Source organism: Hemitrygon akajei, chromosome 9, assembly GCF_048418815.1.
Source record: "Hemitrygon akajei chromosome 9, sHemAka1.3, whole genome shotgun sequence".
Taxonomy (NCBI): Eukaryota; Metazoa; Chordata; class Chondrichthyes; order Myliobatiformes; family Dasyatidae; genus Hemitrygon; species Hemitrygon akajei.
This window is the reverse complement of record NC_133132.1, coordinates 105661238-105674780: the sequence shown is the minus strand read 5'-3', so window position 1 is coordinate 105674780 and position 13543 is coordinate 105661238. Positions and strand designations below refer to the sequence as shown.

At 41.2% G+C, this 13543-nt stretch overlaps 1 protein-coding gene across 15 annotated transcripts in view; it reads left to right on the top strand.

Annotated features, from left to right (window-relative positions):
* fbxo9 (F-box protein 9) overlaps positions 1–13543 on the top strand; it is a 140852-nt gene that overhangs the window by 50534 nt on the left and 76775 nt on the right. For all 15 annotated transcript variants that reach the window (XM_073056739.1, XM_073056742.1, XM_073056741.1 and 12 more), the window contains one exon: positions 2098–2197. In XM_073056739.1, coding sequence (XP_072912840.1) covers positions 2098–2197 — 100 coding nt within the window. The remainder of the gene's footprint in view (positions 1–2097; positions 2198–13543) is intronic.

Here is a 13543-nt window from a genome sequence, read left to right as displayed (position 1 = left end):
GGCCTGGTGGAAGGAGCTGTCCTGGAGCCTGTTGGTCCTGACTTTAGTGCTGTGGTACTGTTTCCGGGATGGTAGCAGCTAGAACAGTTTGTGGTTGGGGTGACTCGGGTCCCCAATGATCCTTTGGGCCCTTATTATGCATCTGTCACTGTAAATGTCCTGGATAGTTGGAAGTTTACATTTGCAGATGCGCTGGGCTATCTGCACCACTCTCTGCAGAGTCCTGCAATTGAGTGAAGTGCAGTTCCTGTACCAGAAAGTGATGCAGCCAGGGATGAGTTGGGCATGCCTGTTTCCGTGCTGGATGAACCTAACTTTGAGAAACAGTCCTTTGAGCACTTGGAGCTTCCTTGATCATTCAATATGAATGCAACCTATTCTCTATCCTGATCGTTCTCTTCCTATTCCAGCTCTCTTCCCATTTCTCTTCATACTTATTGTGTCAAGAAATCTATCTCTGTACACATGTTCAGTGATTTGGCTTCCATATTATTCTGAGGTGGAAAATTCCACAGGGTCACCACCCTCTTAAGTGAAGGCACTCTTAATCACTTCTAAACATGCAGCTCTATGTCCTGAGAGTTCAACCCCATGAGTCAGGGGTTCTTTGAGTCCTATTCTCATCCATCTAGCTTGAGTAATTTCCAAGAATTTAAAACAGCCTTTTAGTAATTTATTGCCCATCTGCATGGTTCTCATCTGATATTTATCACTTTTGCTTTGAATTTCTAAACCTAGATGTAGAAGCTTCAGAATCTATTTCAAAATTCACAACAGCACCATGCTGCAGATGATCCCTGAGATCTACAACACTTCTCTTCCCCCAAATGCCTTCCTCCACCACCAAACTTTCCACCCTCTACAACCTACAAAACTCCCACTCTGTCCCAACTTCTGTAACAATTGTTAATTTCTTAGCCTTTTCCAGAGTTGATCAAACACTTTTAACATATTGAATGCACTATTTCTACAGAATTCTTGCCACATTCACACAAATACACAACAAATGAAGGATCTGGTGTTACCTACCTCTTTGTGCAGTTAGATTTTCTCTTTTGCTTAATATTAATGTGCAAGCCTTTGCAACAAGCAGCATTGACTTAGCCAATGCTTTTGAAGAACGTACTCTTGAGATTTAGAAATTATTCAGTTTTTTTTCCTATTCCAGTAGTTTTTGTCATGAAAAATACATGTTGAAGAGAATGGAACCTTGAAGTAGTGAAAGTTCCTTCATGTCTGTTATTGTTCAGGATTATGCTTTCTACAAGTAATACAATTGCCACATCAATTATATAGAGTCATTTCAATTTTTTTTAGGTTATGTTTCAAGCAAGGTAGTTTTTCTCATCCTTAATGAACATTGTGCACAAATACTAATTATATTTATACATGCATATATCTTAGGTTATGTGTCACATTGCTTTACAACTTCCTATAAAATCACCTAATAATTAGTAGAATCAACAATTACCTCATTTCACCATATGTTTACATGTGTTAGGAATTCACTTCAACATACAACAAAAAAAACAATGTTCAACAATTACACAGAATAAAGAATTGTACTAAAAATAAAGTTGGAATTTGAAGTATGGATATGGAATAAAATGTGCTTAAATACGTAAATATCAGCATGCATTTACAATGTGAACAGCATTATAAAAAGTTTTAATGTGTGTACAGTGCAGTGTTGTAGAAAATTAAAAAATGATCGCAAAGGAACTAATTATCTGAGACACTAAGTTGATAGAGAGATATATTGCTTAATGTGAGCAGAAGTATAGTACAATATTTTAAAAGTCTGGCAAAGCAGTATTTAAATGGGGCAGCTACCATCTTCAGTTTATGTTATACATGAGCATAATTTTTAGCTGCTCAAACATCCTTCTCATTTTGGTACTTTGTAATCATGTACAGTACACAACGTTAATAATTTTCAACACTGGGAAGGAGGAGATTTTGCTAATCACTAATAAGATCTGTCGCTTGTGAAGTCTGATGCAAAGAAGAAATTCTAACCACAATTTACACTGTCAGTTTATTAATGGGATTCTCTACTTGTGATCCAGACACTGATGATGTCCATTTTGATTTCAGCTATCAAATACTATCGGAGGGCCATGCAGCTTGTACCTGACATTGAATTCAAAATCAACTATGCCCATTCTCCAGAAAGTGATGGAAGCAGCAAAGCTTAGTACGTGTATAATCACTGATCAATCTCTGTTCTTGTACTTAAGGGTGAACAACATACTGATGCTTTTCTTTCAAAATATTGTTTAATTCATTTTTGGTAAGAATATGGTTTAAGAAAACAGATTTAAGATTTGCTAAATGCAGCTAACTTCGCATTGCATTTATTCGTGAAAGAACGATAACCAGGTATTCGAGCCTACTGTTCTATTTAAAAAGTTAATAACCAGTGTATCATTGGCTTTAAAGTCTACTTTTCCACTTAACACACAGAAGGCGATGTTAACAGCTTGTTGCATTTTCTGATTTCATGTCATTTTCTGAGGTTGCATTTGTTAGTTGATGGCATGGTAATGAAATTAAGCTGAAATAACATTTTTTTAAAACTTGGCGATTTCAGTCTTAAGCATTGGCACCAGCAGGTGGGGCTGCTGGCCATAACACAATGCACTACACAAACAGTGCTGGAGGAACTCCGCAGATCAGGATGCATTTATGGAGAGGAATAAAGAGTTGCCGTTTCAGTCCAAGATCATTCATCAGGATGAAAAGGAAGAGCAAAGAAGCCAAAATAAGAAAGGGGAGGGAAAGGGAAGGAGTACAAGCTGGAAGGTGATAAGTGAAACCAGGTGATGTGGAGTGGTGAGCTGAGAATTGGGAAGCTGAGAGGTAGTAGGTGGAAAAGAATCCAGTAGAAAAGGACAGTGGGCCATGGAAGAAAAGAAAGGAGGAGGACCACCAGAGGGAGATGATAGGCAGGTGAGGAGAAGAGAAGGGGTGACAGGGTAACCAGATTGGGGAATGGAAAAATCTCCATAAATGCTACCTCACTTGCTGAGTTCCTCCAACACTTTATGTTGCTCCATATTTCCAGCATCTGTAGAATCTTGTGTTTTGGACTTGGTCATCCATGCAGATATATTTAAGGTGGTAAAGCAAGTTGATAAGGAATTGAAAATAAGAAAAGGGCTGAAAAAGAAGGAATCTGTTTAGAGGACAGTGTCTACTTTTCGACTGTTAACACAGAAGAGGATGTTAAAGCTTGCAGCATTTTCTGATCTAATGCAATTTTTTGATGTTTTTCAGTAAAATCTGTTTGTTAAGATGACTTGTGTACCAGGCACTCACTGAAATAAGCTGAAGTAGCGTACAGGATGGAACAGTTCAGTGTTTTAATAGTCTGAAACAATCCTGCCAGCAGGAGGAGCTACAGGCCATAACATAATGCAGCACATACACTCAGAGTGCTGGAAAAATTCAGGAGGTTAGGCAGCATCAAAGGAAGGAAATAAATAGTAGGCATTTCGGGCTAAGAACCCTGATCAGGACTAGAAAGGAAGGAGAAGATGGAGAAGTACAAGTTGGCTAGTGATAGGTGAGGGGGAAGTTGTGTGGTGGCAGGGGGCGCTCACTCCTCCTCTGTTTTTCCATTCCCCATTCTGATTACCTTCTCACCCGATCTCCTCACCTGCCTATCATTTCACTTTGGTTCCTATCCTTGTATTTCTTCCCCTTCCCTACCCTCCACCTTATTCTGTTTCCTTCCCCTTTCTCGTCCTGATGGTCTCAATCCAAAAAGAGTAGACTTTATGCCTTCTCTTCCACTTCTCTCTCATGACCTTCCCATCATCCAGACCTATCTCCCTTTGTTTCTCCTCCTCCCTTATTCTGTGGTCAATTTTCCTCTCCTGTGAGACTCCTTCTGTAGCCCTTTGCCTTCCAGCTTCTCACACCATCCCCTTTATTCCCCCCACCCACACCTGGTCTCATCTATCACCTGCCAATTTGTGCTTCTCTTCTCACTCCACAGTTTTATTTTGGCCTGTGTCCTTGTTTCATTTCAGTCCTGGTGAAGTATCTCAGTCTGAAAAGACTGTCCATGTCCCTCCATAGATACTTCCTGACCTGTTGAATTGCACCAGCACTTTTTGTGTGTATAAAACATTTACAGCACAGTACAGACCCTTCGGCCCACAATATTGTGCTAACCTTTTAAGGGAGATTTTAGTGAACTAGCTAGAAAGCAAAAAAGCAGGACCCCCAGGGTAGAAATCTCTAGATTGCAGCTGTGCCATGTCCATTGAGGATAAGAATAGTAGCATTTGTCAGATGGTGAAATGGGACAGGGGTTCAGATTTCTGGATCACTGTGATCTCTTTTGGGGAAGGTACAACCTGCAGTTTCCCAAAGCTGTTCCGGAGTGTTTAAACTAATTTGACAGTGGGATGGGAACTGGAGTGATGGGACTGAGGATGGGGCAGTTGGTTTACGTGCAGAAGCAGTGTCTAGTGAGAATGCTAGTAAAGAGAGGCAGATGATAGGGCAAAATTGCAGTCAGCAGGGGTGAGTTGCAATGTAAAAGGGGGGCAAAATTGAAAAGGGTGATGAATACAGGGTCCTTTATTGTTTGCCATCTGTATCAAGGATCTGGATGATGATGTAGTTAACTGGATCATCAAATTTAAGGATAAGGATAACACCAAAATTGGGGGTGTAGTGGACAGCAAGGAAGACGATCAGAGCTTGTAGTGGGATCTGGACCAGCTAGAAAAATGGCAGATGGAATTTCATGCAGACAAATTTAAGGTTTTGCACTTTGGTAGAACTACCCAGAGTACAGCTTACACAGTGAATGGTAGGGAAGATCTCGATGGAGTACCTGGTAAGGCTCTGGAAACCTGTGCCAACCAACTAACGGGAATATTCAAGGAGATTTTCAGCCTCTCACTGCTATGGGCGTAAGTTCCCACTTGCTTCAAAAAGGCAACAATTATACCAGTGCCTAAGAAGAATAATGTGAGCAGCCTTAATGACTATTGCCTGGTAACATTTTCATTGCCAGTAATGAAATGCTTTGAGAGGTTGGTCATGACTTGACTGAACTCCTGGACCTGGACCTGGACCCATTGCAATTTGCCTATCACCACAATAGGTCAACAACAGATGTGATCTCAATGGTTCTCCACACAGCTTTAGACCACCTGGACAACATAAACACCTACGTCAGGATGCTGTTCATTGACTATAGCTCAGCATTTAATACCATCATTCCCATATCCTAATTGAGAAGTTGCAGAACCTGGTCCTCTGTACCTCCCTCTGCAATTGGATCCTCGACTTCCTAACCAGAAGACCACAATCTGTGTGGAATGGTAATAACATCTCCTCCTCGCTGACAATCAATATGGCACACCTCAGGGGTGTGTACTTAGCCCACTGCTGTAGTCTGTATATACACATGACTATGTGGCTAGGCATAGCTCAAATACCATCTATAAATTTGCTGATGATACAACCATTGTTGGTGGAACGTCAGGTGGTGACAAGAGGGTGTATAGGTGTGAGATATGCCAACTAGTGGAGTGGTGCTGCACCAACAACCTGCCACTCAGTGTCAGTAAGACAAAAGAGCTGATTGTGGACTTCAGGAAGTTTAAGACGAAGGAACACAAACCAATCCTCATAGAGGGATTAGAAGTGGAGAGAGTGAGCAGCTTCAAGTTCCTGGGTGTCAAGATCTCTTGAGGATCTAACCTGGTCCCAACTTATTGGTTTAGTTATAATGAAGACAGGACGGCAGCTATACTTCATTTGAAGTTTGTAGAGATTTAGCATGTCATCAAATACTTTTAGAGTTGTACTATGCAGAGCATTCTAACAGGCTGCGTCACTGTCTGGTATGAAGGTGCTACTGCCCAGGACCGAAAGAAGCTGCGGAAGGTTGTAAATCTAGTCAGCTCCATCTACCCAGGACATCTGCAGGGAGAGGTATCTCAAAATGGCAGCATCCATTATTATGGACCTCCAGCACCCAGGGCATACCCTTTTCTCAATTCAGGAACAGCTTCTTCCCCTCTGTCATCTGATTCCTAAATGGACATTGAATCTTTGGACACTACCTCACTTTTTTTAAAAATATACAGTATTTCATTTTTTGTACTTTTTTAGTCTGTTCAATATACATATACTGTAATTGATTTGTTTATTATCTTTTCCCTGCTCGATTGTGTACAGTATTGCATTGAACTGCTGCTGCTAAGTTAACAAATTTTACGTCACATGCCAGTGGTAATCAACCTGATTCTGATTCTGAAACTAAAAAGTCTGAAGGTAGTTAAATCACCTGAACCAGATGGTTTACATGACAAAGTTCTGAAAGAGCTGGCTGAAGAGATTGTGGAGGGATTAGTAATTATCTTTCAGAGATCAATAGATTCTGGCATGGTTCTGGAGGACTGCAAAATTGCAAATGGGACTCTACTCTTCAAGAAGAGAGGGAGGCAGAAGAAAGAAAATTACAGGCTTTTTTTTCTCTTGTGCTGCTGAAGGGTTTTGGTCGGAAATGTCAACTGTACTTTTTTCCCATAGATGCTGCCTGGTCTGCTGAGTGCCTCCAGCATTTTGTGTGTGTTGCTCGGATTTGCAGCATCTGCAGATTTTTCCTTGTTTGTGAAATTATAGGCCAGTTAGCCTGACCTCAGTGGTGGGGAAGATGTTGGAGTCGTTTGTTAAGGATATGGTTTCGGGGTACTTTTGAGGTGCATGATAAAATAGGCTGAAGTTGGCATGGTTTCTTTAAGGGAAAATCTTGCCTGACAAATCTGTTGGAATTCTTTGAAAAATTAAAAAGTAGGATAGTCAAAGGATGTTGTGTAATTGCATTTTCAGAAGGCTATGTGAAGATGCCAAGGCTGCTTAACAAGTTAAGAGCCCATGGTATTACAGGAAAGATACTGGCATGAATAGAGCATTAGTTGATTGGCAGGATGCAATGAGTGGGAATAAAGAAGCCTTTTCTGTTTGGCTGCTGGTGATTGGTGGTGTTCCATAGGGGTCTATAGGGGTTTTTTATACTTACTATGTCAGCAATTTAGATGACGGAATTGATGGCTGTGTGACCAGGTTTGTGGACGATACAAAGGTAGGTAGAGAGACAGGTAGTGTTGAGGAAGCAGGGAGGCTGCAGAAAGACATGGATTAGGAAAATAGGCAAAGAGGTGACAAATTGAATATAGCGTTGGAAAGTATATGGTCATGCACTTCAGTAGTAGAAATAAAAGTGCAGACTATATTCGAATTGGAGAGAAAATTCAAAAATCGCAGGTGCAAAAGGCCTTGAGTGTCCTCGTGCAGGATTCCCTAAAGGTTAATTTGCAGGTTGAGTTGGTGAAGGCAAATGTTGTGTTGGTATTTATTTCGAGAGGACTAGAATATAAAAGCAAGCATGTAATGTTGAGACTTTATAAAGCACTGCCAAGGCCTCACCTGAAGTAATGTGAGCAGTTTTGGGCCCCTTATGTGAGAAAGGATGTGTCGACATTGGAAAGGGTTCAGACAAGATTCACGAGAATGAATGAATGGATAACCATATGAGGACCGATTGATGGCTCTGGGCCTGTACTTAGTGGAGTTCAGAAAAATGAGGGGTGGTCTTATTGAAATCTATAGAATGTTGAAAGGCCTTGATAGAGTGTATGTGGAGAGGTTGTTTCCTATAATTGGGAGTCTAGGACCAGAGGGCACAGCCTCAGAATAGAGGGATGTCCAGAGATGAGGAATTTCTTTAGCCATTTAGTGGAGAATTTGTGGAATTTGTTGCCACAGGTGACTGGAGGCCAAGTCATTGAATATATTTAAGGCAGAAGGTGATAGGTTATTGATTAGTCAGGGCATGAAGGATTATGGGGAGAAGGCAGGAGATTGGGACTGAGAGGGAAATGGATCTGCCATGTTGAAATGGAACAGATTCAATGGGCCAAATGGCCTAATTCTACTCCTACATCTTCTGGTTTTTCTTAGAGTTCCTCAAGTGTCCCTAATATGTTTGCATCTACCACCACCCCTAGCAGCACGTGTTGTACACCCATCATTTGCTATTGTTTAAAAAATAGTCTACCTCAGATCAGGTCCACAGCACTCTAAAGGGGGAGGGTAAGCAGCCAGAAATTTTGGTACATATTGGCACCAATGACATAGGTAGAAAAAGGGGGAGGTCCTGAAGAGAGAATTTAGGGAGTTATGTAGAAAGCTGAAAATCAGGACCTGCAGGGAGTATTCTCTGGATTGTTGCCTGTGCGACACACAGTGAGGGTAAGAATAGGATGATTTGGAAGATGAATATGTGGCTGAGGAACTAGTGCAGGGGGCAGGGCTTCAGACTTCTGTACCATTGGGGATCTATTTTGGGGAAGGTATGACCTGTACAAAATAGGACAGATTAGACCTAAACCCGGGGGTTGGAGGGGGTACCAATATCCTTGTGGGCAGGTTTGCTAGACCTGTTCTGAAGGGTTTAAACTAAATTGGCAGGGAGACAGGAGGAAGAGTGATAGAGCTGAGGATGGGGTTGTTGTTGTACAAGTTGATGAAGCATACAGTGAGACTGTGAGAAAGGTATGACATAATAAGGCAAATTTGCAGTCAGTGGGCTTTTAAGCATAACATGGGGCAAAATCGAAAAGGGTGATAAATATAGAACTGAAGGTGTTATATTTGAGTGCACACAATATACAGAATAATGTAAATTACCTTGTAGTGCATTTGGTGACTGGCAGGTATGAATTGCTGGCATCACCAAGTCAGGGCTGAAAGAAGATCCAAGGATACACATTGTATCGAAAGGACAGGCAGGTAGGTAAAAGGGTGGGGTGCCTCTGTTAGTAAAAAAAATATAAAGGTGTCATATGATTGGAAAATGTAAAATTTCTGTGGGTAGAGTTAAGAAACAACAAGGGTAAAAAGACCTTGATGGGAGTTATATACTGGTGTCTGAACAGTAGCCAGGATGTGAACTACAAATTACAACAGGAGATAGAAAATACATGTCAAAAGAGCAATGTTATGATAGTCATGGAGGATTTCAATATGCAGATAAATTGGGAAAATCAGATTTGTGCTAAATCCTCGAAGAGAATTTACCAAATGCCTGGGAGGTTACTTTTTAGAGCAGCTACCGATTGAAACCACTGGAGGGAAAACTATTCTGTCTGGGTGTTGTGTAATGAACCAGGTTTGATGAGGGAGCTTAAGGTAAAAGGAACCTTTTGGAGGCAGTGAATCATAATATGATAACCGTAACCCTACAGTTTGAGATGGCAAAGCTAAAGTTAGATGTATCTAGATTATTAGAGTGGAGAGAAAGGAATTATAGTGATACAAGAGAGGAGCTGGCCAAAGTTGATTGGAAGAGGACAGTAGCAGGAATGATGGCAGAACAGCAATGGCTAGACTTTCTGAGAGAAATTCAGAAGGCACAGAATAGATAGATCCCAAAGAAGTAGTATTCTGAGGGAAGATGATGCAACCGTGGCTGACAAGGGTGGTCAAAGCCAACATAAAAGCAAAACAGGGCATATAGAGCAATGTTTAGTGGGAGGATAGAAGATTGGAAAGCTTTTTAAAAAAAAACAACAAAAAAAGGCAAGTTTAAAAAGCCATGAGGAGGGAAAAGCTGAACTATGAAGGTAAGCTTGCCAATAATATCACAGGATAACAAAATGTTTTTTGGGCTGTATAAAGATTTTTTAAAAAGTGGGAATAGATATCGGACCACTGGAAAATGACACTGGAGGTAGTAATGGGGAACAAGGAAATAGCAGACAAACTGAATAAATATTTTGAATCACCCTTTACCGTGGAAGACACTATCAGTACGTCAGAAGTTTGAGAGTGTCGGGGCAGAGGTGAGTGCCATTGCTTTTGCTAGGGAGAAGGTGCTTGGGAAGCTGTAAGGTCTGAAGGCAGATAAGTCATCTGGACCAAATGGACGACATCACAGGATTCTGAAAGAGGTAGCTGAAGAGATTGTGGAGGCATAATAATGATCTTTAAAGAATCAATTGATTCTGGCATGGTTCCAGAGGACTGGAAAATTGCAAATGGCACTCCATTCTTCATGAAGGGAGGGAGGCAAAAGAAAGTATAGGCCAATTAGCCTGACCTCGGTGATTGGGAAAATGTTGGAGTCGATTGTTAAGGATGAGGCCTCAGGTTACTTGGAGGGACATAATAAAATAGGCCATAGTCAGCAGGGTTTCCTCAAGGGAAAATCTTGCCTGACAAATCTGATGGAATTCTTTGAAGAGGTATCAAGCAGCATAGACAGGAGAATTGGTAGATGTTGTATACTTGGATATTCAGAAGGCCTGTGACAAGGTGTCGCACGCAAGACTGCTTAACAAGTTAAGAGTCCATGGTATTACAGGAAAGATACTAGCATAGATAGAGGATTGGCTGACTGGCAGGAGGTAGAGTATGGATAAAGGGATCTTTTTTGGTTAGTTGCCAGTGACTAATGGTCTTCCGCATGGATCAATGTTGGGACTGCTTTTTACATTGTAAGTCAATGATTTGGATGACGGAATTGATAGCTTTGTACCCAGGTTTGCAGATGATACAAATGTTGAAGGACATGTGGTGTTGAAGAAGCAGGGAGGCTACAATAGGACTCAGACAGATTAGGAGAATGAGCAAAAAGTGGCATGGAATACAGCATTACATGAAAGTGGAATACAGTGTCAGGAAGTGTATGGTCATGCACTTTGGTAGAAGGAATATAAGCATAGACTAAATAAGCCAAAAGTTCAAAAATCCAAGCATTTGCTAATGGTTAACTTGCCAGTTGAGTTTGTGGTGAGGAAGACAAATGCAGTGTTGGTATTAATTTCAAGAGGAATGGAATATAAAAGCAAGGATGTAATGTTGAGGCTTTAAAAAGCACTGATAAGGCCTCACCCTGGAGTATTATGTGCAATTTTGGGTCCCTTATCTAAGAAAAGATGTACTAACACTGGAGAATGTTCAGAGGAGGTTCACGAGAATGCTCTGGGAATGAAAGTGCTATCATATGAGTGTTTGGTAGCTCTGGGCCTGTACTCATTGGAATTTAGAAGAAAGAGGGGGATCTCATTGAAACCTATCAAATGGTGAAAGGCCTTGATAGAATGGATTTGGAAAGGATGTTTCTTGTGGTGGGAGTGTCTACGACCAGAGGACACAGCCTCAAAATGGAGGAGCATTCATTTAGAACAGAGATGGTAGCCAGAGGGTAGTAAACCTGTGGAATTCATTGCCACAGGCAGCTGTAGATGCCAGGTTATTGGGTGTATTTAAGGCACAGGTTGATGGCTTCTTGATTAGTCAGGGTGTGAAAGGTTACAGGGTGAATGCAGGAAAATGAGGTTAAGAAGGAAAATGGATCAGCCATGATGAAATGGTACAGCAGGCTCGATGGATCAAATTTTCCTATCTCTTATGGTCTTATGATTTTTGAATTTCCCCTTTTCATCTGATCATAGCTTCTGTGGTTCTTTTCAGATATATAACCATATAACTATCACAGCACAGAAACAGGCCATTCCGGCCCTCCTAGTCCGTGCCGAACTCTTAATCTCACCTAGTCCCACCTACCCGCACTCAGCCCATAACCCTCCACTCCTTTCCTGTCCATATACCTATCCAATTTTACCTTAAATGACACAACTGAACTGGCCTCTACTACTTCTACAGGAAGCTCATTCCACACAGCTATCACTCTCTGAGTAAAGAAATACCCCCTCGTGTTTCCCTTAAACTTTTGCCCCCTAACTCTCAAATCATGTCCTCTCGTTTGAATGCAATTAAGTAAGTATTCATCCTTACCATCGGTGAATTTTAAAAGCAGTTACATTATTTAACCACGGTTCTTTGTAGTCAACTCTGCCTCTGATCTTTTAATAATCTTCAGAAACACATAATAGCATCAGCACAGAGCTTAAACACCATCTTGTGTCCTACAGAAAATGTTTATCAAAAATAGAAATGAGGTAGCACATCAATTTTCCCCTTCATTCATGAGGCAAATTGTATCACCTAGTGGTAGTGTAGCCGCTAGCCTAATGCTTTTGCACCACCAGTGACACAGGTTCAATTCTGCTGCTTTCTTTAAAGAGTTTGTATCTTCTCCATTTGATCACCTTGGTTTCCTTCAGGTCCTTTGGTCTCCTCCCACATTCCAAAGATGCTCAGGCTGGTAGGTTGTTTGGCCACATGGGTGTAATTGGGTGGCACAAGTTTGCTAGCCAGAAAGGTCTGTTACCATGCTGTATTTCTAAATAAATAAATAAATCTTGTTCAAGTGTGCTTTTTGATTTTAGTTGTAGTAAACGAATGGGCTTTTTTTTTCCTGATGGCTGAATATGTTTTTACATTATTTAGCATTAACTTGGAGACCTATATATGTGTTACATAAGTTATTTCAAATTTGCTTCATGGAATTTGCTGTACACAGATATATAGGAGAATGAAGTAGTTACTTCAGATATACGCAGCACACAAAAAAATACTAAGCTAAAGAATCCAATAATATAAATATAAACATAATATATGATAAATATAAACACATAAGATAGCTTATATTCGTTGATTGTGTGTCCATAAAGTGACACTAGGCACTGGAGTGTCTGTACATAAGGTGACTGACAGGAAATGATGAAATAGTGATGGTGGGGGGTGTGGAGGGGTGGGTTAGTGGTTTGAGGTATTGATCAGCCTTTCTGCTTGGGAAAAATATTTTTGATTCTGGTGGTCCTGGTGTGAATGCTATGTAGCCTCCTCCCTGAGGGCAGTTGGACAATCAGGCCATAAGCAGGATGGATAGGATCCTTCATGATATTGCTGACCTTTTTCTGGCACCTTACTGTAAATATGTCCTTGATGGCAGGCAGGCAGGCTGGTGTTGGTGATGCATTGGGTAATTTTGACTACCTGTTTTGAAGCCTCCTTTTTTGCCTCTTTGCAATTTCCATACCATGCAACGATGCATGCTGTCCATTGCGTGTCTGCAGAGGTCGTGAGTAATGATGTTGCGTAGTCAGCTCTCTTCTAAAAGTAGAGGCATTGGTGAGCTTTTTTGATTGCTTTAGGTATGTTCTGAGACTGAGAGGTTGTGCAAGATGTGCATTCCCAGGAGTTTGAAAGTGCTTGCAGTTTCCACTGCTGTGCCGCTGATGTACAGAGGGTGTGAGTGGTGTGGATTCACCTGAATTCGACAGCCATCTCCTTTATCTTGTTGATTTTGAGCAAGAGATTATCTGTCTGGTATCAAGCCTCAAGCTCTTCCACCACCTCACTGTAGTCCTTCTCATCGTTAGTGATGAGCCCCACCGCTGTCATGTCATCAGCGAACTTGACAATGTGATTATTCAGGTGTTAGACCGTGGAAGCAGTGCATTCAACAGTGGGCTCAGCACCCAACCCTGGGGGAGTGGGGGCATACATGTTAGGGTAATGGGGAGGGAGGGTGATTATGCATCTTATTAATGCAGGTCTGTGGAGTTTTTTGAAACCAGTGTTCCCAAGCTTTGAAATGTGT